This window comes from Canis aureus, chromosome 30 (genome assembly GCF_053574225.1).
Source record: "Canis aureus isolate CA01 chromosome 30, VMU_Caureus_v.1.0, whole genome shotgun sequence".
NCBI classification, from domain to species: Eukaryota; Metazoa; Chordata; class Mammalia; order Carnivora; family Canidae; genus Canis; species Canis aureus.
The window spans coordinates 36,193,829-36,218,558 of NC_135640.1; the positions used below are offsets into that span (position 1 = coordinate 36,193,829).

Genomic DNA, 24,730 nt, shown 5'->3' on the forward strand with positions numbered 1-24,730 from the left:
GTGCACGTGAATGTTTATAGCAACATCATCCATAACAGGTAAAAAGTGGGAACAGCTCACATGTCCAAGTAACTGATGAATGGTTAATTAAAACTATTCATAAGACCATACAGTGGCCTATCCATACAATTGAATATTATTTGCCCATAAAGAGTAATGAAGTGCTGACAAGTACTACAGCATGGATGAACCTTGAAAACATGCTAAAAGAAGCCAGATACAAAAGGCCACATGTTTTATGATTGTATTTATCTAAAATTTCCAGAAAAGGCAAGTTTATATGTAGAGAAAAATAGATTAGTGGTTTTGAGGGGCTTGGGGATTGGGAGGAAATGAGTTTTTGTTGGGTGATAAAACTGTTCTAAATTTGGACTGAGGCACTGGTTGTATAATATTGTGAATAGACTGAAAACCACTAAACTATATACATTTTAAATGTGTGGATTGAGTGGTATGTGAATTATATCTCAACAAAACTATTTTCGAAAAAATCACTGCAGGTTCTCTTTTGGAGACAGAGGAGCTCTTGATAACAAAAGCCAGCACTGGAAGCATGGCACGAGTGTCTTGGGGGCTTCAGTAGTAGTGAGATAATTCTCCAGGGAATGTACAAGATGAGTGAAGGTGGTAGGATCCCAGGTGAAGTGACATAGGGAAGGAGAAGAGTAAATTCCTAACGGTTATGCTACCTCATTTAACTCTCTGAGTGCCTAAAGGACACTTCTAAGATTGACACCTTATGAAATGAGGCTTGATGATAATAACATGGGATAAGATTTTGATTCTGACTCTGAAATTCTGAAACTTTTTTGTTCAGTCTTTTTTTTCTGACTTTATCTCTGGATAGGTCTCTGTATCAACCTTTTTTTGAGAGAGAGAAAGAATCTCAAGCAGGCTTTGTGCCCAGTGCAGAGCCCAATGTAGGGCTTAATCTCATGACCCTGAGATCATGACCTGAGCCAAAATCAAGAGTCATGCACTTAACCAGCTGAACCACCCAGGTGCCCCGTGTATCAGCCTCCTTCTAAAAAGAAGTTATATGTAGTTTATTCTTCACTAAAAAAACATTTAATCATTCCTATGCTGAAAATATTTTGATGGCAAGAAGTTATTGAAATCATAAGCATTTTTATTGACAAATTAATGTTGTAATGTTTTTATTTTTGTTTAGATGCTGTTAGAGAAGTTTATTGAAGAATGCAGGTTCCCTCCAGTGCCAGATGCCATTTGTTGCTATCAGAAGTGCCGTGGATATTCCAAAATCCAGATATATATAACTGATCCAGACTTTAAGGTACATAATGAATGTACAGTAGGACAGTAACTTGCAGAATTGTGCCTTAAAGTGGATTCAGAACAAATTCTCTAATTGGAGGTACCCAAGTTTTCTGCTGTCAGGAGTTTGATGTCCTCTTGTCTGTCATATCCCCTGGACTTCTGTAGGGGTGCATCATCTCACGTGGGGACCCAGAGTCACTAAACACTGAGGGCAGGGACAGTGACCTAAGATGTCAGGCTAGCTAATTCTATTTCCCCTTTCTAGCCACTGTTTATATAACTTCCCTGTTTCTTAGAGGTACAGGAAAGAAAATGAGATTGCTATCTCTGATTGGTTGCAATTCTAATTTTTTGTAAAATTTGAGACCAGGAATATAAAGGCTGTTTTGACTACTGAATTAGCTTCTGGGAACCTAAGTCTAACACCAGGTCTGCCACTTAATTGAGTTACTGGGCCTTACTTTATTCAAGAAGACAGTAACTGCCTACTCTCCCTGGTTAGTAGATCAGATGAATAATGTGTATAAAATATTTAATATTGTAAAGGATAATGCAGCTGTATACTATGGAAATAAGCATGTCAGTCAAGTTCTCTGTCTCTAGCATTTAGGGTTATAGAAGGATTGTACTTACTTAGGAGAGAGAATGTGATATCATCTAGTTACATTTGCCAGGTGAATGCAGACAGTTCTCTTTCATCTTAATATGTGTGTTGTGATTGTGAAAGACATTATGTATGTGTAGACACCTTTAAATGTTTATTAAACATTGTTTTAAACCCCCTAGGGTTTTATACGAATCAGCTGCTGCCAGTACTGTAAAATAGAATTTCACATGAACTGTTGGAAAAAGTTGAAAACAACAACTTTTAATGATAAAATTGACAAGGTAAGTTCACAAAATAGTCTGAATTTTGTAGTATTCTTATTGTATGCTGATTTTTTTTTCCTTGAGGATCTTTAATTTTAAAAGTTTTAAGTAAATATAAATTCGTTTCTGTGCATTCTAAGCATAACTAAAATGTTTTAAATTAAAACTTTAATGATAAAGTAGAAAATCAGTTCTTGTTTTTATTTTATATTGGCATAAGGGCAGTAACCATAGAGGCCTTTAATAAATTGTTTAACCAGTTTTTACATTGGGAATCTTACGATCAAAAATAAAAGTTTAATTTTTTGTAAAGATTTTATTTATTTATTCATGAGAGAGACAGAGTTTGAAGCAGAGACACAGGCAGAAGGAGAAGCAGACTCCCTTCAGGTACCCTGATGTGAGACTCTATACCAGGATCCTGGATCATGATCTGAGCCAAAGGCAGACACTCAACCACTGAGCCACCCAGGTGCCCCCAAAATAAAAGTTTAAATGTCTGATGTTAACGTTCTGATGTAGAATTGGGGTCTCAAATTTTTTATTTTCTACCAAATTTGATGAAATAATTTATACTAAAAAGTAAGTTAAATTTAGTACTGCCAATTCTCATTGTGGTTTTTCTTAATTAGTAAGGTAATAACGTTAATTACCACTAGCTAGATCTACTTTGAAAGAAGGCTCAACTTGATAATCTTACTTGCATTCATTTGTTTCTGATTGCTATAAGCTATGAACTTAAAAACATTTTTTTGTACACTGCTTAGCCTCATATAAGCCCCTATTCTTGTGTGGAAAAAAGAGTAATGTGCTAGTGTTAGATGTTTGTTAGCCAGAGGAATTATTTAAGGTTGGTAGAAATAAATTCTCATATTTTATGCATTTTCACATAGTTAACTAAAGATACAATGATATGACCAAGTAATTGTTGCCATTGAGTCAGTCACTTTTGCTATGTCTTTGTCTTACATTAACTCAGTTTCTCTAGTTACTTTACACATGCTCCCATAGTGGTTTTAACCATTCTTGTGGGTTGAAATACTCTCTAAATTAGTTAGTTTGTACTAGGATATACTGAACTAATACACAACTGAAGTATCTCGTGATTTATAATAAGAAAAGTTCATTTCTTGCTTACATCAATTGTCCTAGAGGTCTGCAGCTGTGGGCCAGGGTTGGGCCATAGCAGCTCTAGTCTGTGTAGCTGTATTCTTTGTTTCTGAATTGAGGCTCAAGAGTGACTGGAACATGTTCTTGTGGCAGAGGGTAAAGAGCAATGGCCAGTCCATTCAGTTTTCTTAAAGCTTTTGCATGGACACAGTTTACATTATGTCAGCTCACTCTGCATTGACCTAAGCAAGTCACTTGGTCAGCCTTACAGCTGGAAGTATATTCTACAAGGGAGGCTCCGAAAGTCAGAAGACAAGGAGCAGGAACTTTTAGTGCCTCCATAAAGAAGGTTTTAGATGTATTTTAACTGCTCCTGATGGTTAAACAGTATACATATATAGATCTATTCTGAGATATAGCACTTGTTTTTTTAATCAAATAGGATTTTCTACAAGGAATTTGTCTTACCCCTGACTGTGAAGGAATCATTTCTAAGATTATCATTTTCAGCAGTGGTGGTCAAGTTAAATGTGAAGTAAGTATTGAATAGAGGGAAAATATTACCAAATTGTTAACCAAAATGTTTGTAACTTTTAAGTATGATTTAAATGGGTAGAGGTTTTATAATTTGGATCTTGTGTTTTCCTGAAAAAAAAGTTACTTCAGAAAATATAGAATGTCAGAATGTATCTTGGCAATGAAGGATTCTCACATTCTTTTATTTCATAAAAGGGGAGACTTTTTACATTTTAGTTTTACTGTTTGTACTCTTTTTTATAATCTTGTTTTTTTAATCCCCAGTAAACTTTTGGGTATTAATGAGGGTGAAATTCCTAGGGAAGGGGAAGACAGTTTTGAAGGATTACTTTTCACTTTACTATATGGGATGTGAGGAGTGGGTTGTTCTAATGGTATTTGTAGTTTATTCGATCTGCTTACTCTTAGGGGTTTTTTTTGTTTTGTTTTGTTTGTTTTTTTGTTTTGAGCTTCCTAAAGTGTGTCTATTCTTGTTCCTCTTTTTAGTAAATTGCTTTGCTAAAATTTTCTGAGCTTTTGTCTGGGTCAGAACATCATCCCTGTTCTCTATCAAATTGAACCTTGACTCTATGTGCTTCTGACTGCTTGTTACTTGTGGTTTTGTGCTTTATGTCATGGGAGTATGAGACAAATTTTGGATGTCTTTGTTTTATTTAAAGTTTGAACACAAGGTCATAAAAGAAAAGGTTCCTCCAAGACCTATTCTGAAACAGAAATGTTCTAGGTAAGATTTTTAACAATCAATCAGTAGTTAAATGATGTCTATTCCTGGAATATAATTCAATTAAATGCAGATTTCTGAATTACACTTTTTTAAAATTGGCTGTATTCACATACCCAAATAAGTGATGTTTAAGTGACTTTTACGGGTATTTAAAACTTAAAGAGAACTAACCTAGAATGTTAAATACTACTAAAAGCTTGAATAAGAAGCATTATTTGGTGGTTGAATTTTTAGTAAAATTATGACACTTGATGCTATGAAATGACATGTTTGATTAATAGCTTTGGCATTTATTTATTTATTTATTTATTTATTTATTTATTTTTAAAAGATTTTATTTATTCATAGAGAGAACGAGCGAGACAGTCACAGGCAGGCTCCATGCAGGGAACCCGACGTGGGACTCGATCCCGGGTTTCCAGGATCACACCCCAGGCTGCAGGCGGTGCTAAACCACTGCGCCACTGGACTGCCCGATAGCTTTGGCATTTATTTTTTATTTTTTTAAAGATTTTATTTATTTATTCATGAGAGACACAGAGAGAGAGAGAGAGGCAGAGACACAGGCAGAGGGAGAAGCAGGCTCCATGCAGGGAGCCCGACACGGGACTCGATCCCAGGTCTCCAGGATCACAACCTGGGCTGAAGGCAGCACTAAACCGCTGAGCCACCCGGGCTGCCCAGCTTTGGCATTTAGATAAAATTTATATATTTAGCTCTCAGCTGTTTAAACTTTAATTCAAAAAGCATTTTTCTTTTTTCTCTCTCTTCAGATTTTTTTGAACCAATGACTATTTCTCACCCTGAAAAACTCAATATACTGTCAAAATTATTCACTTTTATATATTATTGTTTAGGTCAAATAATCCCAATCCTTTTTTTCTTCTTCTTCTTCTTTAAAAATTTTTTTAAAATTCTTTATTTATTCATGAGAGACACAGAGAGAGCAAGGCAGAGACACAGGCGGAGGGAGAAGCAGGCTCCACGCAGGGAACCCGATGTGGGACTTGATCCCAGGTCCCCAGGATCATGCCCTGGGCTGCAGGCAGGTGCTAAACTGCTGAGCCACCCAGGCTGCCCCTCTTCTTTTTGGTTCTGCTTCTTGTCCTCTATTCCAAGAAGTGATTTTTTTCATCATTTGTGACCAAGAAAAAAACAAGAAAAGATGAGCAGAATTATTTGTTGAAGAGAATTTACTGTAAACCATATCAACCAAATTCCAGTGTTGTGGGCCATTATTGAGATGTGAAAATAATATTTTACGATGGGATCTTTCTTTGAAATGAGTGTACATATGTATTATGTTGCAGGGTAATTTTTACTATTTTTATTTACCCTAAGCAGTAACTTATATACATGGAAATAATATTTGTACAATATGTGTGTGCCACCCTTGATTTATAAGTTAGTCATTGAGTTCTTGCTTTCATGAAATAAGTATCCTAATTTTAACTGAACATGCATCAACAGTTTTGATATTAAAGAGAAGATGCAGGCCAAGTTCTAAATTAAAAGGGAAACTTTCTAGTTTATTACTTAGAGAATGGTTTCTGTAATAGGCAAAAGAAGGTAGTTGAGTTTATGACAGAGGTGGATTATCACTAATTGTAAATGCTTATCAGCCTAGAGAAGCTAAGACTGAAAGAAGACAAAAAATTGAAGAGAAAGATCCAAAAAAAAGAAGCAAAAAAATTAGCACAAGAAAGAATGGAAGAGGACCTAAGGGAAAGTAATCCACCCAAAACTGAAGAGCAGAAAGGTATGTGGAAGTTAAAGACACAATGAGAGTAATCTATTTTAGCCTAAAAGTATAAACATAAATACCTCTCTTAATGGATATTGTGTTGTTACTGAATTGAAGTTTAGATTTCAATTAGTATTTTAGTACCATCACTTTTTTGTGTTGCTCTGAGATGGGAAAAATTGGTGTAAAGAGCATCAAGTTTGGAAGCAGTGTGTACACAGGGATTCACAATCCCAGTACACAAATGATAGCAGTGCACTAACTTGGAGCAAGCTCTCCGTCAGTTTGTTTATCACAGAAGTGAAGGTGGAAATAATAGCTGACATGCATATTGTGTATTTGATCGTGCTCTATGAACTCCATTGTGCAGATTTAGGTTCTAAGACATTGAGCCTGAGTTAGCTCCTAATTATCTGATATAGTCCTGCATTCAGTCCTGCACACAGTTCATAAAGAAGCTGTAGAGATTACCTAGCCCAGCCTTCTGTTTTATGTTCATCTTGTCATTATTCCCCGATCACCCTGGGTATGTGATTATACTGTTCCGAGTATATTTACTTTCAGGTTTTTTTCTTAAGGTCTTTTTTTTTTAAGGACATAACATTTTATGAGTTTCAGGTGTACACTGTGATGTATATATTGCATATTCGTATATATTGTAAAATAATCACCATAGTAAGTCCAATTAACATCTATCACAATACGTAGTTACAGAATTTTTTTTAAGATTGTATTTATTAAAAAAAAAAAGGATTGTATTTATTCATGAGAGACACAGAGAGAAGACAGAGACATAGGCAGAAGGAGAAGCAGGCTCCTCACAGGGAGCCTTATGTGGGACTTGATCCCGGAACTCCGGGATCACGCCATGTGCTGAAGGCAGATGCTCAACCACTGAGCGACTCAGGCATCCCCCAGAATTTTTTTTTCTTATGACAAGAACTTTGAAGATCCACTCTTTTAGCTACTTTCAAATTTGTAATATAGTATTATTTTTTAAGGTAAACTCCACACCCAGCATGGAGCTCAATGCAGGGCTTGAACTCATGACCCTGAGATCAAGACCTGAGCTAAGATTAAGAGTCGGACACTTGACCCAACCAACTGAGCCACCCAGGCGCCCCACAATGTAGTAGTATTAGCTGTAGTCACCATGCTGTGCATTACATCTCCAGGACTGGTTTTAGTTTTCAGTTGAAGGAAAGTATTCTTTTTTATTTTCTACTGTGATGGCTGTTCCCAAAATGAAATACTTCCTCTTGTTTTTATTTTTTACTTAGTATTCCATTAGTGTTTCACAAATAAGTCACAATTATCTTTCCTACTATAGAAGTCTCTGGTGAATGTTTTTTAACTTTGCATGCTTCTTGTTTGTGTTTTAACTTTGCCATCTATTAGGGGAGATGCCTGGGTTGGAAAGATAAACTTCGGAGAAATTTTCCAGTTTGGAATCAACACCATGGGGTCCTTTGGTTTAGGATACAACAATTAGATAAATAACATAACAATAACTACCAAATATTAATTGAATTCATAACTAATAAATGATCCCTTCAACTCCAGAAAAAATGCTTTGCATTCTTAATGATTAAACATAGTTATTGAATATGAAGTATAGGTAGTGATGAGGCTGGGTTAGGGTTATTGAGGAAAGTAACCTTACTTTAGAGGAACTAAGTTTTTAGATATTGCATGAGTGGTACACAGTGAAGGAGGTAAGATACTTTTGATGTTTGATTTAATGTGAACTTTGTATCTTGTCAAAGGTATTGTTAAGTATATTCCAAATTTAAAATTTCTTGAGTTTATTTGAAACATTAAGAATCCCTCTGAACGATATTTTATATTATTATGTAATACCATATTCTTTCTCAGTTTATATCTTCACAAATTGGTACATTGCTGACTTTAACCATTTTTATTTATCCTTAGAAACTGTAGACAGTGTTCAGAGTTGCCAGTTCCTTGACGACAGAATTCTGCAGTGCATAAAGCAGTACGCTGACAAGATAAAATCTGGTATTCTGAACGCTTCCAAGCTTCTCAAAGAATTGCTTTCTTGGAAGGTTTTAAGCACAGAAGACTACACAACCTGTTTTTCTAGCAGAAATTTTCTAAATGAAGCGGTGGACTACGTCATTCGTCACTTGATTCAAGAAAAGAATAGAGTAAAGACTAGGATATTTCTGCATGTTTTGAGCGAACTTAAAGAAGTGGAGCCAAAATTAGCCGCTTGGATCCAGAAACTTAACAGCTTTGGTATGCCACTGAACTCTAGAGCCTATATAACTCAGTAGAAGGGCGGACATTGGCCTCTGATCCCCTTTTTGTTTTTCTGTTATCATTGATGATTTTTTAAAGAGTAGGACTACAGAGTTGTATGGTTAAAAATACTATTTCCTCCCAACTCACAACTTAGGCTATTTTATAGATAGGTTACAGTACACTTTTCAAAAAAGTATAAACATGAAAAAGTTTAATCAGAAAATCCAGTCCTGTAGTTTGCTAAACTATTTGTAAATGTGTAAACTAAGTAAATACAAGGCAGAGTCATGAGTAAATAACACCTTCTGGAGGCAGTTGTTTGCCCTCTGGGATTGTGCAGTTCTGTAGTCAGAATCCTTAGAAAACATAGAGGGAAGAGTGGACGGAACAAACTGCTTAGGATCACTGAAGGCAAATCTGTATCTAAGGACTATGAGGAAAATACTTTGAGGTTGAATCACAAGATTATAGAACTCTGCTACTGTTCCTAATTTTCCTAATGTGGTAGAGGAAGACCCAAGCTGGCTCTTTGCCTAGGGCCATGCAGGGACTGTAAAAGCTGCCACAGATAGAGTTGTTGTCTAACATTAGATTGAGATTTCTCTGAGTACCTACCAGAGCATTGTTTATCTTGGTGACCACGGTGGTAACTGGCCTTGGACTAGGTAGATGATTCAGTTGGTAGTTGTGGTACACAAGGCCAGCAGGAGCAATAGCGGAGCAGTCCAAAGAGTGAGCCAGCCAGGCCTCTGAAAGTCTCCCCAACCTGCCGGAATTTTTAGGGACATGGAGCTCTTAGAATTCTAGAATTTGAGAGAATATATTGATAAATTTCTGTCAGTAGAAACCATGTAAGGTGGTAGCAAGCTTGGCATAGTTGATAACTAAGTGTTGCTGCTTTAAGCACAGATCTGCACAGGTTTCTGGTCCCAGAAAACCACTCTTAAGTGCTGAGGTTGTCATTAGTGTCTATTAAAAATCCGAGTAAATTATTATGTTATTCTTAATTTTAATCTGCTCTGGAAGATAGACTCAGGAGTAGTAGGCTTTCTGGTTATGCTTACCCAGGCAGGAGTGCCTGTCACTGTTCTCTCAGGTAAAGGGTAGCATTTGAGCCTTGTAGCTCACTGATGGATCATTTTGTTATAAATGATATACCTTTCTGATAAAGGTATTCTGGTATTCTTTTAATAAGTATATGCATACTATTTAAAGTTGCAGTTTCTTTTTTTTTTTTTAAGACATTTATTTATTCATGAGAGACACGTACGTACGTTCAAATTGTGCTGAGAGGGGGGGGGAGAGAGAGAGAGAGAGAGGCAGAGACATAGGCCGGGGGAGAAGAAGGCCCTCCACAGGGAGCCTGATGCGGAACTCGATCCTGAATCCCAGGGTCATGACCAGAGCCAAAGGCAGCCACCCAACCTCTGAGCCACCCAGGTGTCCCTAAAGTTGCAGTTTCTAGTTAAAGTTTTAAAATGACTTCAAGCATGTTAATTACTAAGGCTGTGCTATGTCCCTGGTGTAGCTCATATTTATTAAAGGCAAGTAATTTCCAATTCCTGGAATTTTACTTCCTTCTCAATAAAAAAAAGTCGTCCTATGGGGTCACATCACGTACATATTTAACACGAGACGTCAGTTTATATGAGGGATTGGGGAGAGAGTATCATTTTAATACTAGAAAGTGATCTTTTGCCTTCCCTTCAATGAGCACATTTTTCATGCAACATGACCTCTGCAAGGTAACTGTTTCATCTGGAGGAAACAGCCATCCAGGTTAATTCTGACTCAGTAGTCCGCTTCATATGCTGACTGAGAAACCGTGACTGGCATAAGAGGCTACTGTACTATATTTGAGGCAGGTGGGAAGATAGACTAGAGATAGTCTTCTTTGTCTTTTAGTGGCTATGTTAGTAAGGGTAGGGGCTCGCCATCCCTTCAGTAGCAGTGGTATGAGGTTGCAGCTACTTCTTTTTCTGGTTTGTTAGAAATTGGAATAAAAGTGGGAATAGTGACCATCCTGATTTTTGGAGGGGGATAAGGAGCCATTAATGGAGGTGTTGTTTTAAAGGCATTTGAAATCATTTGCATATTATTAATGTTTTGTTACTATGGAATATATGTAGAAAAGCACTAAAATCTTTCTAGCTTGTACTAAGTAGAGTGACAATCTTTTTGAATTCGTGAAAAAGTTGTTACATTTTTACAGGAATTTAATGCTTTGCTTTTACTGCCTAAGTCTAATAAAAATGACTGTAGAAACTTATAATATATGAGCTATTATATAAGAAGACTTTGGCCCCTTATTCAACTAATAGATAAGAACTGTTGTAATTAGTCTGTCGATATTAAGTGGTATTCCTAAAATGCAAAATAACTTGAACAAGTTTGTAATCAGGTATGTGTTTTCACTGAAAATGTCAGCAAACTATAACTGAACTGCTTTCAGAGATGTAGGATTGAATGTGGTTTTATGGTAAATGATTTTCTTTTTTTCTGATTTGGATTTTGTTTTTATTTACAGGTTTAGATGCCACAGGACCTTTTTTTTCTCGTTATGGAGCCTCTCTTAAGGAGCTTGATTTTAGCATCATGACTTTTCTCTGGAATGAGAAATATGGTCATAAACTAGCCTCTATAGAAGGAAAGCAACTTGATTATTTCTGTGAGCCAACATCAGTGAAGGAAGCACGGTGTTTAATATGGCTGCTAGAAGAGCATAGAGACAAGTTCCCAGCGCTACACAATGCTCTAGATGAGTTCTTTGACATAATGGGTGTGTGGGCTGAATTTCAATTTATATTATATCTGGGCTGGGGGGGGGTACAAATCTGTGAAGGATCTGGCTTATTTAATACTTGACAAAATAGTGAGAATTATTATGGTACAGCCAGCTTATTTGGAAAAGTTAGTGATTAAAAGTAGTGATTATTTTTTTTTGATGTTATAAAACGTTTTTACTCTGTTGAGCTAAGTGGTAGGGTGCTCATAGGGGTGTGTTACACTGATTACACACCTAATATTCTCATCTTAAATACATTGACAGTATCATGGCAAAGATTGCATATTAAATGGACAGAATTTATTAGTAAATGGTTTAATTTGTAACCTTCAAGAATACATTGCCCTGCAGAGGAGGTGATGTTTGCAGAATCTAGAAATAGCACATCTGTTGTGGTGGGAAGAGCTTAGAATTGGGAGATCAGGAAGTCGGCTGTGGCCCAGCTTCTTCTCTAATTCACCTCACTAAAAACTTTGTTTTTACTACTGCTTCAAGGTCCCCTCCAGAGCTGGGTGTTAACCAGGAACTCAGAAATGCGTATGCTAGCCCCTGCCCTCAGGAATCTTATATTGTAGAAAAGGGAATAAGGTGAATATTCAGTAACTATTATGAGCATCAGCTCAGTAAGAGAGGTCCAGAAAGGGTGCTGGTGGTTTAAATGGAGGATCAAGCTCTCGTGTTCTTCCTGGGGAAGACAAAGCCTCGATGCAGGGCTAGAGTCCAAGCTGTGAACGTGGAGGTAGTTGGACAGGTTGACATCTGGGCTTAGAGACGGGGTTGAGGGGAGTTAGGTCACCTGTTCGGGTAGCAGCATGGAGCCCAGAATAGGTTTGGCAGAATAGGATAACTAGTAGTTAATTCTTTAGCTTCTTTTGGATCTTAGTTTCTTCATTGTTGAAATGATAGGATTTGGAGCCAGTGGTCTGTGTGGTCCCACTTTGCTTCAGAATTCTAATATTCTTAGATTCTAAATTAATTTTAACTTCTCTTTGGTACTGCATGTGTGTGTTATGGTAACTCTCCCCCTCCCCTTTTCTTCAGCATTCCTCAGCATCTGCTTTACAGACTGTCCAGAGCTAGACTTTTAAATTTCATGCTTTTTTTGAAAGGGGACATTAAAAGGTCTGGCTTTATACAAAGCTATCACATATTACAGAGTTCATATGTGTAAGGGACTGAAAAACTTGTTGTGATTCTTAGGAAGGAGCACATTCAAATACAGATGGCTTTATTTTTCTAGGACAGCTTCATGACTGAAAGTGACGTGCTACTTGATAGCCTGAATTTATTGCCATCAGTTTGCTGCTGCTGGTAATATAAAGCCTGATGCATGTTTGGATCACACAACAAAATAACTAAAAAGGAGACCCTCTTAGTGTGAATTTTTTCTGTAACTCAACTGTGCAGTCCATCTGGCTGTGACTGTTCTTTTTAGTCAGAAGCCACCAACCAAATGACCAGCCATCTCAACAGATTTTCCCTTCAGTAGTAGCTCTGCTTCTCACCGTTTTCCTAGATATTTTCAATTTTATCTCTTTTCATTTAAATTGATGATTATAGTTCTTAAAACTCTTCAAAATCCACTGATCTTGTAAATTCACACTATCTACCTGAATTTATCATCACTCTCCCCATCTGCCCTCCGTGTATACATCTAACTTCTTAAAGATGTCAAAACCTTCCTTGTGCTTTTCTGCCTTGTGACTTTGCTCATGCATTTTCTCCAGCCACGACCTATTCCTTTGCTTGTTTATTTAAAGTCTTACTTCCCCAGACCAAGCCCTCCCTGACCTCTCCTTGGGCCTTTATCCTTGAAAACTTTATTATTCCATCAGCTTTGTTTCCGTTGTATTTATTGAGGCATGTAGCACAGTGGGTTGCAGGTATTTGCCTGTTTGAGTATTTTGCAGAATACAAGTTAAGAACACAAGTTTATCTATGGCAGGGATTGTACTATGCGTTTCTGTATTCTTGGCACCTTGCATAGAGTTTGACACATAGAAAGCATTCAAATTGTGCTGAATTGTATTTACATTTTGTGATTATCTGTGGTGGTTTTTCATTTAATTGGCCATTTGTGTCATTTGTGTCAAAACCTAATAAGGAATAGAACATAGTTGATGATTGTAGTATCTGGAGTGGTTCTCTTTAAGGGTTTAGTGTGTTTGGCAGTGTAAAATTATCATCATCTCACAAATCACTGGTGTTTTCCTACAGATAGCCGCTGTACTGTATTAAGGAAACAAGACAGTGGCGATGTGCCGGTAAGTTATTTGATCACTTTAACCTCAGTGTGCTAATCTGTGTTAGCCAAAGAAGAGAGGGGTACCCAGGCCAGTGTTTATTACATCACAGCTAGCATGATGAGGATTTCTGGCTAATGTATGCTAATTTATTAGAAAGTTAATGCCCAGTCTTTCTCTTAGAGCAATAGTCAGCAGATTCAGAGGCTTAAATTAGACAGTGTCCATAAAGTTTTGTAACTAATAAATGTTAATCTCAGAAATAAGGAATGAGTTGCTGAGTCATCTCCTGGCATAAAAATGAAAAGTTATCTGTAATGATTAAAATTTTATGTTTTGTTCTGTAAGGAAAACAAAGAGACTTTGTTTTGAATAGCTCCAAAGTTAAAATAAATCCAGAGTTTTTCTTAGTAGGTTGTGGCAGTTTTCAAACAGATGCTTATTTACTGATCTTCAGGATCAGATCATCTGTACTTGAAATTTTGTCTTAATCTGCTGTTAAGTACTGCCAGCTAAGTATGGAAACACCTGTAACACAGCCATGGGAAGTTAAATGTCTCGTCAGTCCACTATGCCTCAAAGTTTGGCCACGTGTAGAAGGTCAATTTAGCTTAATAAGAAATGTCATTAAAATACTAGTAGCATATAACTGGAATTACTCTAAAAGACTGATTAATTACTTGAAATAACATAACCTTAAAAATGAGTTTTAAAATGTTGGGGCAATTTTAGTTATTACACCTTTGTTATTGAGCTGTTATTTTCTATTATAAGTCATAACACCAGGGCTGACATTCTAAATGTTACTTTTGTTTAGCAATTTTGTTACTTTTGTTATGTATATTCAACTTGTGGCTGAAACCAGTATGATATCTTTATTTGGAGCTTTGTACTGCTGTTATTTGAGTTTTCATTGTTTTTCCCCCACGATTTTTCCAGTTTAATTCCGCCAAGATAAAAAATAAAGGCAAGAAAAAGAAGCCAAAAGATTCAAAGGTATATTTTCTATATTCTTGCATAAAATAATTGAATATATAAATTAGAATTAACCAACTTTGGAGGATATTTTGAAGCATTTTTAGAGCAAGACTTTTTAAATATTTAATCTAAAGATTTGTTCCAAGCCCATGAGATAAATATCGTGCTGTTTGTCCTACTGTGGATTCTCCTTGGCTCTCACATGTGTAGGGGATCAGACAAGAGGGCAAGAGTTGAGGCAGGAAACAAATATTAGAGGATGAGAGCAGCTGTTTGTAAATTCCACTAAAACTGGTCTTTTTATCTTTGACATTAAAAAATTTTTTTGAGGCCTAAATGTTAATTTGGGCCTATTTGTAGTTGTTGAAACTTTTATTACTATGTGTTCCTGTTTACAAAAAAAATTTAGATAAGTCTTATATATTGGCAGTTTGTGTATTTATATAAGCATTCATCTGTTTTAATGCTAATTTTTTTCATGGGATTTTAAGATAGAAAGTCATTTTCATTTTTCTGTCTTTTAAACTAGCCTATGTTGGTGGGGTCTGGGACACCTTCTGTAACACCAAATAATGAGACTATCACTTCGGGTGAAGAACATAAGTAAGTGTAATTAAAATTTTTTGCTTCATTTTAACTCCTGCGTTAACTTAGCAAGTGGTGCTAATTTAATGTAATTTAAACTTGTATTTTATTTCCCTAATTTCACTCTCTAAAGATGTACATCTGTTATAACAACCTGATGTGATCCATCTTGGTTGAATTTATAGCAAAGCTTGTCCTCATTAGGAATTCATACAAACCAAATTAAAATCATTGGTCTAACGGCATTCATTAGATAAGTCTAGGAACTTACTATGCACAAGATACTGTGGGAAAATCCTAGAAAATAGTACTTAAAATATTCAGTGAAGAGAATGTCCTATTGACAATTACTAGCATATTTGCTGTAATAATAGAGGAAGATGTTTTGGAAACTGTATATGACATTGTGGTTTAACCTTAGATATGAGTGATTTTCAGTGGTGTCTGGGTGTTGAAATTAAGTTTTCAGGATATGAATAGGCATAGGAAGAAATAAAAGTAGTGAGTAGCAGTGACTTTTTGATGTCTAATTCCCTTGCAGACTAGAAATCCACAAATTTTTTTTCTCATTTTTTAAAGGAGTTGTCATAACAACTGCTTTTACACAGTTATTTTCATGGATTCTTTTAAGTGGAAGAATTATTTTGTTAAAATAGTAATAGCTTATTCTTAGACAACGTTTATATGTCAGTTACTATTCCATTGGTTTTACGTATATAAACTCATTGAATCCACTCCTCCACCCTAGGAGGTAATTACTGTTATTATGCCCATTTTATAGATAAAGAGACTTCTTACGCACAGTATAGTTGAATGATATGCCCCCAAATCTGAAGCTTCTAAATAGCAGAGCCAAGGAATTAAACCCAGCAGTCTGGTTTTAGAACTCACACTCGAACTACCACATCTCTTTAGAATGTTAGAATCTTATATTTTAGAAAAAAAAAGTCTTTTTATTAAGTGTCTCAATCTCACTTTAACTTAATAGCAGTTACAATCTTCCATTTTTCTCTGTAACAAGTTATAAATTAATGTAACATTGATACTTTTAAAATCAGGAGTTTCAAAAAATTTGCTCTTGGGAGCAAGAATAGGTAGTTAATTAAAGGTGCTTACTCAGTGGTCAGGCATATATATATATGTACACACACACATATACACACATGCATATACACATACGTAATACGTATATATGTAATTGTGGAAGGATAACTTTTCTACATATAATTTTCTGATCGTATTTTTTTGCATTGTAAAGCTAAGTAATATGTTACTGTCTTTATATTTATTTCAGTTTAAATATTCTGGATCACCTTAAAAGTTTATGATTCACAAAATTGTTTTTTTATCAGCAGACGCAATTCAAATTCTGCAGGGCCATTTGTGGTACCTGACCACCTTCGGCAAGATGTAGAAGAATTTGAAGCTATCTATGAGCAGCACAGTAGTGAATATGTTGTCCGTAATAAAAAGCTGTGGGACATTAACCCAAAACAAAAATGTTCAACTCTGTATGAGTAAGTAGTTTAACATTCCTACAAATAGTATTTTATACTGAAGCTGCCAGTTAAAGATCTCAGTTGTTGAATTTGTGTCCCTTGTGCTTATTAAAGGAATCACTTATTGGCTCACAAACCTGGGTTTACAGCCTTTGTCATGTATTACACAAAGTTTAACTGAGTGTTTTTAATTATTAAATTTAGAATTCTAATTATTATTGGTTTTGTCAGTTTGAGCTGCTTAATATAGATATTTTCTGTTTCTAAAACTGACCTGGTGTATGCCAATAGGACCTATAAAATTTCCAGCCATAATCTTTTTTTTTTTTTGATTAATTTATTTATTTGAGAGAGAGAAAGAGAGACACATACACACATATGCATGTGTGTGCACAAGTGGAGGCAGGGCAGAGGAAGAAAAACTCTTCAAGCTGAGCATGGAGACTGATGCCAGCTTGATCTTACGGCCAATGAGACCATGGCCTGAGCTGAAACCAAAAGTTGGCCGCCTAACCCAGCTGAGCCACCCTGGTGCCCCCCAGTCTTTTTTTTTTTCTTTTCTTTTTTTTCAGCCAGTCTTTTATCTTTTTCCAAGATATACAGTACTCCTACCTTATTCTTAGTTTCGCTTTTCAGGGTTTCACTTTACCCACAAGCAACCCCTGTCTAGAAGCCCATGATCCTCCTTCTGACATATTGTCAGAAGGTCAGTAGTAGCCTAACATTAGATCACATGCCTGTGTCACTCACCTCACTTCATCTCATCATGTAGGTGTTTTATCATATCACATCATCACAAGAAGGATGAGTACAGTGCAATAAGATATTTTGAGAGAGACACCACAGTCGCATAACTTTTGTAACAGTGTTATTATAACTGTTCTATTTTATTATTAATTGTTGCTGTTAATTTCTTATTATGCCTAATTTATAACTTAAACTTTATCACAGGTATGTATGTGTAGGAACAAAACAGTATATATAGGGTTCAGTACTGTCTGTGGTTTCAGGCATCCCCGGAGGTCTTGGTATCTCTCATGGATAAGGGTGAAGTTAAACATTTGACAAGGAGTAGTATAATTATTTGATCTTATTGTTCTTTTGTTGATGGATGTGGATGTTTAGCATCTTATAAGTCCAGTGATAAGTTAACAAGTCTTAGTGGGGTGGATAAAATAATGGAGTAAAGAGTTCAGGAAAATCTAGGAAGCAGTTAAGCTTTTTGAGCTTGATATTATTAAGGTATTGCTACCTTCCTTAAGAAATGAGGGCTAAGGGCAGCCCCGGTGGCGCAGCGGTTTGGCGCCGCCTGCAGCCTGGGGCATGATCCTGGAGACCCAGGATTGAGTTCCTCGTCGGGCTCCCTGCATGGAGCCTGCTTCTCCCTCTGCCTGTGTCTCTGCCTCTCTCTCTGTCTCTCTCTCTCTGTTGCTCATGAATAAATAAATAAAATCTTTAAAAAAGAAAAAAAAGAAATGAGGGCTAAGACCTACAATAGAAAATTAATTTAAAAGCTAGCTATTCTCCCAGAAAACCTGTCACTCATCCATAATTTGGTCATTCCTTCTATCCTTCCCAGTTGCATTATTCCTGTTCAGTCTAGTTATACTCCTAGGTACTTCTTTATAGTTTTCTTTAGAGTTGAAATGCTGAGCAAATTCTATTTCCAGAGAACGCTCCTGGATGACCATATGGAAACAGCTATAAAACTATACTAGTATTTCTTAAAATATGGTGGGCTTTGCTTCTGGCATCTAAAACTGAAGCTAAACTGTGTCATTTTGAGGACCTTGCTTCTTAAAGAATTTATTACTATTATAAGTGGGAGGAAATTAACTTCATGAGGAAAAAACTTAGGCTGATTTGTATTTTGAGATAAAATTTCAAGTCAAATTGCAGGAAGTTACACATCAAAATGGTTGTTTCTTTGAATTTTTTAAAGTAGACATGTGATAATGAGCTTAATGATTTTTTTTAAGATTTTATTTATTTATTCATGAGACAGAGAGAGAGTGGCAGAGACAGAGGGAGAAGCAGGCTTCCTGCAGCCTGTTGTGGGACTTGATCCCAGGATCCCAGGATCACAACCTGAGCCAAAGGCAGATGCTCAACCACTGATCCACCAAAGCTTTCCAAGAATGATTTCTTTTAGGGGCACCTGGTTGGCTCAAAGGAGTGTGTGACTCTTGATCTCAAGGTTGTGAGTTCAAGCCCCAACCTGGGTATAGAGATTATTTAAATGAATAAATAAATAAAAACTTTAAAAAGAAAAAAGAATGATTTCTTTTAGTGGCCGGTGGGCAGAAGAAATAAAAATGAAACTACAATTTTCTATATGGATAGGAAGGTAGAGGAGTAGAACAATTATTAGACAAGGAATTAGGAATACTGGGATAACTGCTATAAACTTGATCTTGAATTAAGTATTTCACTGTGAAGTAGGGGAGTAGACTGATAGGTGTTTAATTGACCTGATCCTTCTAGTTCTAGCGTTTTATGATTTTAGGTAGTTGAAGCAAATGAAATTTCAGTGGGTAGTATTCTGCATTTAGCTTTTCCTAATACCTCATTAGGGGTGTTAAGTATTTGGCCAGCATTAATTAACCACTTAGGGTTAAGCACTGTGAAAGATTCAGAAAAACTAGGAGATACAATCCTTTCATGCAGCTTGCAAGTAGTAGGAGAGCTAAATTGATCATTGGTCAGGTCACAGTGTATTGCAAAAAAAATTACTTTGTGAAATAAGAATCATGAACTTGGACAAAACAGTGATTTTTCAAAGGACCACAACCAGAATACTAGGTTGGGGATGCCTTCTGAAATGTTTTCTCCATCCTTATCCCTTGCCCATGTGCCAGCAGTGACATGTAATGGCACTGTGGTTGGTATGACTAACCATGACCATTTCAGACACTAATGGTCATCATCCAATGACAAAAATATATCTACATACATACATAACATAAGAACTATTAATATCTCTGGTATAATTAGCTTTTTTTTGTTTTAACTCCTATCACACACAGTGTGCCTCATTTTTACCCCTGGTTCTGAAGCACATAGTCTGAGACTTTGAACAAGAACAAGCAATGATGAGAGCGAAGATGAATCTTGTGTAACTGGGTGGAAGTTGAGTCAGTCTCACCATTCCAGTTGTAACTCCATCTTTCAGACGAGATCGGGCGCGTTCAGGGTGGTATGGCCGTAGACTAACTCCATCTTTCAGCAGAGCTTTGGCCTCTTTCATGTCTGCTAAGCAGTCACACCAGTACCAATGTTCAGAGTGCACTGATGGAGGGACTCCAACCCCTGTGAAGCACTGGATTATGAAGAAATTTTATTTATGCTGTTTGGACCCAGTGTTTATCTTACAGAGATGATTTTTCAAGGCTAGAAAGATGTATAGAGTTAAAGTTCATTTTGTGTTGCATTTCAAATAATAGTGACTATAAAAATTTTATTCGCAGTATGGTTATAAAATGGTTTCCCTTTGGGCTAGGGACCCAAGTTAAGTTAAATTTTGTTCTACTTCAGTGCTTGAAAAATTCATTGCAAAAAAAAGAAAGAAAGAAAAATTCATTGCCACTTAGCCAGTGGAAAAAATGTGGAGGCTCTCTTTGAGAAAAAATATTTCTGATTATAAAAGTAATGTAAATTAATATGGGATTTTTTTAAAATGAAGGAAAAAATTATGAATAATTCTATCATCCAGTTATAAGTACAGTTAATTTTTGGTGTATATTCATTCAGGCTTTTAGAATGTAAAACATAGGTCTTAACATTTATAAACTGATTTTACTATACACTCAGCTTTGTCATAACCTTTTTCACTAAAAATGCATAGTGAGCATCTTTTCATATCCTTGACTGTTTTTCAAGTGTGCAACTTTTATTAGTTGCTTGGTAATCATCACCAGATTTGCACTATCATTGACATTGCCAGCTATTGAAAAGCTCATTGCTGAATTACTTAGAGTGGTTTCCTTGTAGGTAGTCTTTGCTCTTTAGTTATCCCGTTTCAATTTAAGTGCTTTAATCCAGGTGGAAAAGCTTTGTTTTTCAATGATTCTCTTCAGTATTCATCATGAAGAGCAAAAAGTAAATACGCGTACACCATCCATGAATTATTCTGCTGTTGCTTAATGGCAGGTAAACACCAAATGGAAGGATCTCTCTTCAGAGAGATGGTAGAGCCAGAGTTACAGCAGTCAGCTAAAAAATCCTCAGCAAGGGTTACTGTTTCTGAGACTACAATGGTTTCTTTTTACCTCACTCTCCTTCAAGCCTCTGATTTTAGATTTCTCATTAAAAATGAAGTTTGAGGGGCAGCCCCGGTGGCTCAGTGGTTTAGCTCCGCCTTCAGTCCAGGGAGTGATACAGAGACCTGTGTCTCTGCCCCTCTCTCTGTCTCTCTCTCTCTCTCTGTATCTCAATCTGTGTGTGTGTGTGATGAATAAATAAAAATCTTTTTAAAAAAAGAAAAATAAATAAAATAAAAAATGAAGTTTGAGGGGCACCTGGGCTGCTTAGTTGGTTAAGCAGCCATCTCTTAATTTCGGCTCAGGTCATGATCTCAGGATCCTGAAACTGAGCCCCGTGTTGGATTCTGTGCTCAGTGAGGAGTCTGCTTGAGGATTTTTCTCTCTCTTCCTGTGCCCCTCTCCTTCGGTTCACTCTTGCACATTCATACTGTTTTTCTCTCTCAAATAAATAAATAAAATATTTTAAAAAATAAAAGTGAAGTGTGATGGAAATCTTAAAGCAAAGACATCTTTTTTTTTTTTTAAGATTTTTTTTATTTATTCATGAGAGACACAGAGAGAGAGACAGACACACAGGCAGAGGGAGAAGCAGGCTCCATGCAGGGAGCCTAATGTGGGACTCGATCCTGGGACTCCAGAATCACGCCCTGAGCTGAAGGCAGGCACTAAACCGCTGAGCCACCCAGGCGCCCCAAAGCAAAGACAGATCCAACCTGCTATCTTGCAAAACAATATCTATGTTATAAAGTTCCAATTGTAGAGATTATTCTAAGTGGAAAATAGTCATCAAAAAACCCTTTAAGTATTTAGAGCAGCATTGCTGACAAAAAAGTAGTAGCATTTGGTCTTCCAGCTTCAGAGTATCAGTTACCTTGAATAGAGGTTAAACAAAAATAGTCCTATGCCTTTATCTCCAGCCACATCTGCACGTAAAGTGGTTTCTTTTGTTTCAAAGAAATGTTTTTACCTTCCTCTAAATAAATTGTCTTCTTGGCTAGTCTCAATTTACTAAGAAAATCCCTTTGGATATTTTTGCTGTGGAAAAAGCAAATCTTTTTGGTGGTGTGTGGTATATGTCTTTCTTGCTAGTTATACCACTGTTACAGACTGAATATCAAATTCAAATGGAGAAGTAAGGCTCTTTGAGGCAGACACAGAATGGGAACAGAAAATAGCCCCAGAACTGGAGTGAGCCCCAATCCAGAACTGGTAGTAGATTAAAGGATTGCCCCATTACTGTGTGTCTGATCCTGTACTGTATTGGTTTATTGATCAGACAGGATTAATTTCAGTACCTCTAAATTATTGCATATTCTTTTTTTTTTAATTATTGCATATTCTTAAACAGAAAAATATTAAGAGACTTACTACATGCAAATTCCAGTTAGATTTTAATGAAATTTCATCTCTTCTCATCTGGCATTCTTGTTATGTTTAATTAATTTTCTTTTCATTCCTTTTAAAGTAGATTGTGTAATGATGTAATTGAAATTTATAAAAGAACTTTTTAAACCCTTTTTTGTTTTTTTTTTTCAAAAACATTTTTAAGGATTATTTTCTGAGAAGTGAACAAAATTTTGCATTTATTTATTTATTTATTTATTTATTTATTTATTTTTTCAAAATGTTGCTTTTAGAGTATCCTTGATTGCAGTTAGCTTTTGTCAAATTTAACATGAATGTAATATGTTTGTTTGGGAGATGTTGAAATCAGTTGGAAGTGAAATTGTATTTTGCTTTGGGAGAATTGTGGGGAAAAATAATTTTTTTCAAATGAACATGTAAGAGCACTTCCTTATAATAACATGTGAACATAATTTTTTTTCAAGTTATTTCTCTCAGTTGTTGGAGGAGCATGGTCCCTTGGACATGAGTAATAAAATGTTCTCTGAAGAATATGAATTCTTCCCAGAAGAAACTAGACAGATACTAGAAAAAGCTGGAGGTTTGAAATCTTTCCTCCTGGGATGTCCTCGTTTTGTTGTGATTGACAACTGTATTGCTTTGAAGAAAGTTGCTTTACGGCTCAAGAAAAAGAGAAAGAAGAAAAACATTAAGACAAAAGTGGAAGAAATTTCAAAAACAGGGGAGTATTTACGAGTTAAACTACCACTGAATCCAACTGCTAGGGAATTTAAACCAGATGTAAAGTCCAAACCAATGTCTGATTTATCTTCAGCAACAGCTTCTGAGAATGTGAAGCCCAAACCTGTAGCTGCTAATTCTCCCAAATCAACCTGTGAAGTTATGAAGCCAAGACCAGTGTCTGATAATTCTTCTAGATCAGTTTCTGAAGATGAGAAGCCCAAAGAAGTCTCTTCTGATTCTGCCCAACCTGTATCTGAGGATGCAAGTCACAAGCGAGTATCCTCTAATTCTCCTAAACCAGCTTCTGAGGATGTGAAACCAGCCTACTGGACTCAGCCCCATTTGGTCACAGGATACTGTACATACCTCCCCTTTCGGGGATTTGACATTACCCAGACACCACCAACATACATAAATGTGTTACCAACTTTGCCCCAGTACACTAACATTTACACACCTCTGCCCAATGTTTCTTCTGAATATCAGCTGCAAAGATCAGTGCCAGTGGTGCCGTCTTTTATACCCAGTGAAAGACTAGATGAAAGTGCTACTGTGTACTTTGAGGGTCATCATTTGAATGCTGAGAATGCCCCTGGGAACCAGATTGTCCCTAAAACACAGATCCTTCAGGACTCTATGGAAGTGTCAGTAAAGACAGAGTGCAGCACAGATGGTGCTGATACAGCCCTTAGTGAGTCTAACAGATATGATGGTCACTGTGGAAATTCTGCCAACAAGTGGGAAGTAAATCCAGAAAAAAACAATGAAGTAACAAATACTCCACATACACAAATGGTTGCCATACAGGTAAGACTTGAATTAGAAAAAAGTCATCCTAATACTGAAATTTTCCCTCTCATCTTTTCATTGCCCTTAGGTTTTACTAAAATTCTTTTAAATTATTGGCTTAATATTGGTTATGAAGTTTTTGTCCCAAAATGTGTTAAAAATATATGAACCCTTTTGTAGGGCATGATAGGCAACCCAGAAAGAATTCTGGGGTCTAGTAAATAATGTACTTCTTCCCTAACCAAGTTTTGTACCAATTGGAAAATAAAATCAAGGAATCAGCAGATGGAGCCAAAACATTACCTTAACAATGAATAATGGCATCATAAGGATGATGTGGTTTATTTCTGTACTTGAAGCCTATGCCACACCAGCTTACCCACCTAGTTACAGCAGTGCTGGACTAGGAAGCCTCCCAACTTGGAGTGCTGCCCCACAAGACCCAGTGCATGGAGAATGAAGGGAAATGTACTTTTTGCACAGATGGCCCCCAAAAAGCAGAGTCTGGGCTGTATGTGACCAGTTTTCCTACCAAAACAGGGGAGGAATGGGGGAGTTAAAAGACAATCAGGTGGAGAGAAACGAGAGCTGCAAATGAAAGTTCCTACCTAACAAGCATATAATAAATTGATGTTCTCCTATAGTTTATGCTATAGAATATGAATTCATTAAACCCTTGTTGGCTTATCCCCCTCCTTACTACATTTCCTGTTTTCTAGAAAGCTTTGAAAGAACATGTTAAAAATAATGAACCAAAGTCATTTTTATTACATGATAATAAAATAATAAATTCTACGTGATAGCTCTTTCGTTACACAAGTATTTGTAGAGAGCATACAGCATTACTGAAATTGAAAAAAAAAAAACTTGAAAAAATTGTGGGCATGTCTTAAAATGTCATTAAATGATGGATTTATTTATTTTACTAGAGCAATTGAGGTAAATTGAATTTGAGTATTGTTTTGCCCCAAAG

At 36.3% G+C, this 24,730-nt stretch overlaps 1 protein-coding gene across 8 annotated transcripts in view; it reads left to right on the forward strand.

Moving 5' to 3' along the window:
* The window catches only part of TTC3 (tetratricopeptide repeat domain 3), a 116,604-nt gene that overhangs the window by 60,416 nt on the left and 31,458 nt on the right, over positions 1 to 24,730 (forward strand). For 7 of the 8 annotated variants that reach the window (XM_077879176.1, XM_077879175.1, XM_077879174.1 and 4 more), the window contains 12 exons: positions 1,172 to 1,294; positions 2,065 to 2,166; positions 3,701 to 3,793; positions 4,455 to 4,519; positions 6,142 to 6,278; positions 8,196 to 8,522; positions 11,056 to 11,307; positions 13,531 to 13,577; positions 14,496 to 14,552; positions 15,064 to 15,137; positions 16,472 to 16,636; positions 22,710 to 23,775. In XM_077879176.1, the coding sequence (XP_077735302.1) occupies positions 1,172 to 1,294; positions 2,065 to 2,166; positions 3,701 to 3,793; positions 4,455 to 4,519; positions 6,142 to 6,278; positions 8,196 to 8,522; positions 11,056 to 11,307; positions 13,531 to 13,577; positions 14,496 to 14,552; positions 15,064 to 15,137; positions 16,472 to 16,636; positions 22,710 to 23,775 (2,508 nt within the window). The remainder of the gene's footprint in view (positions 1 to 1,171; positions 1,295 to 2,064; positions 2,167 to 3,700; positions 3,794 to 4,454; positions 4,520 to 6,141; positions 6,279 to 8,195; positions 8,523 to 11,055; positions 11,308 to 13,530; positions 13,578 to 14,495; positions 14,553 to 15,063; positions 15,138 to 16,471; positions 16,637 to 22,709; positions 23,776 to 24,730) is intronic. The other variant, XM_077879178.1, reaches the window with a different exon arrangement.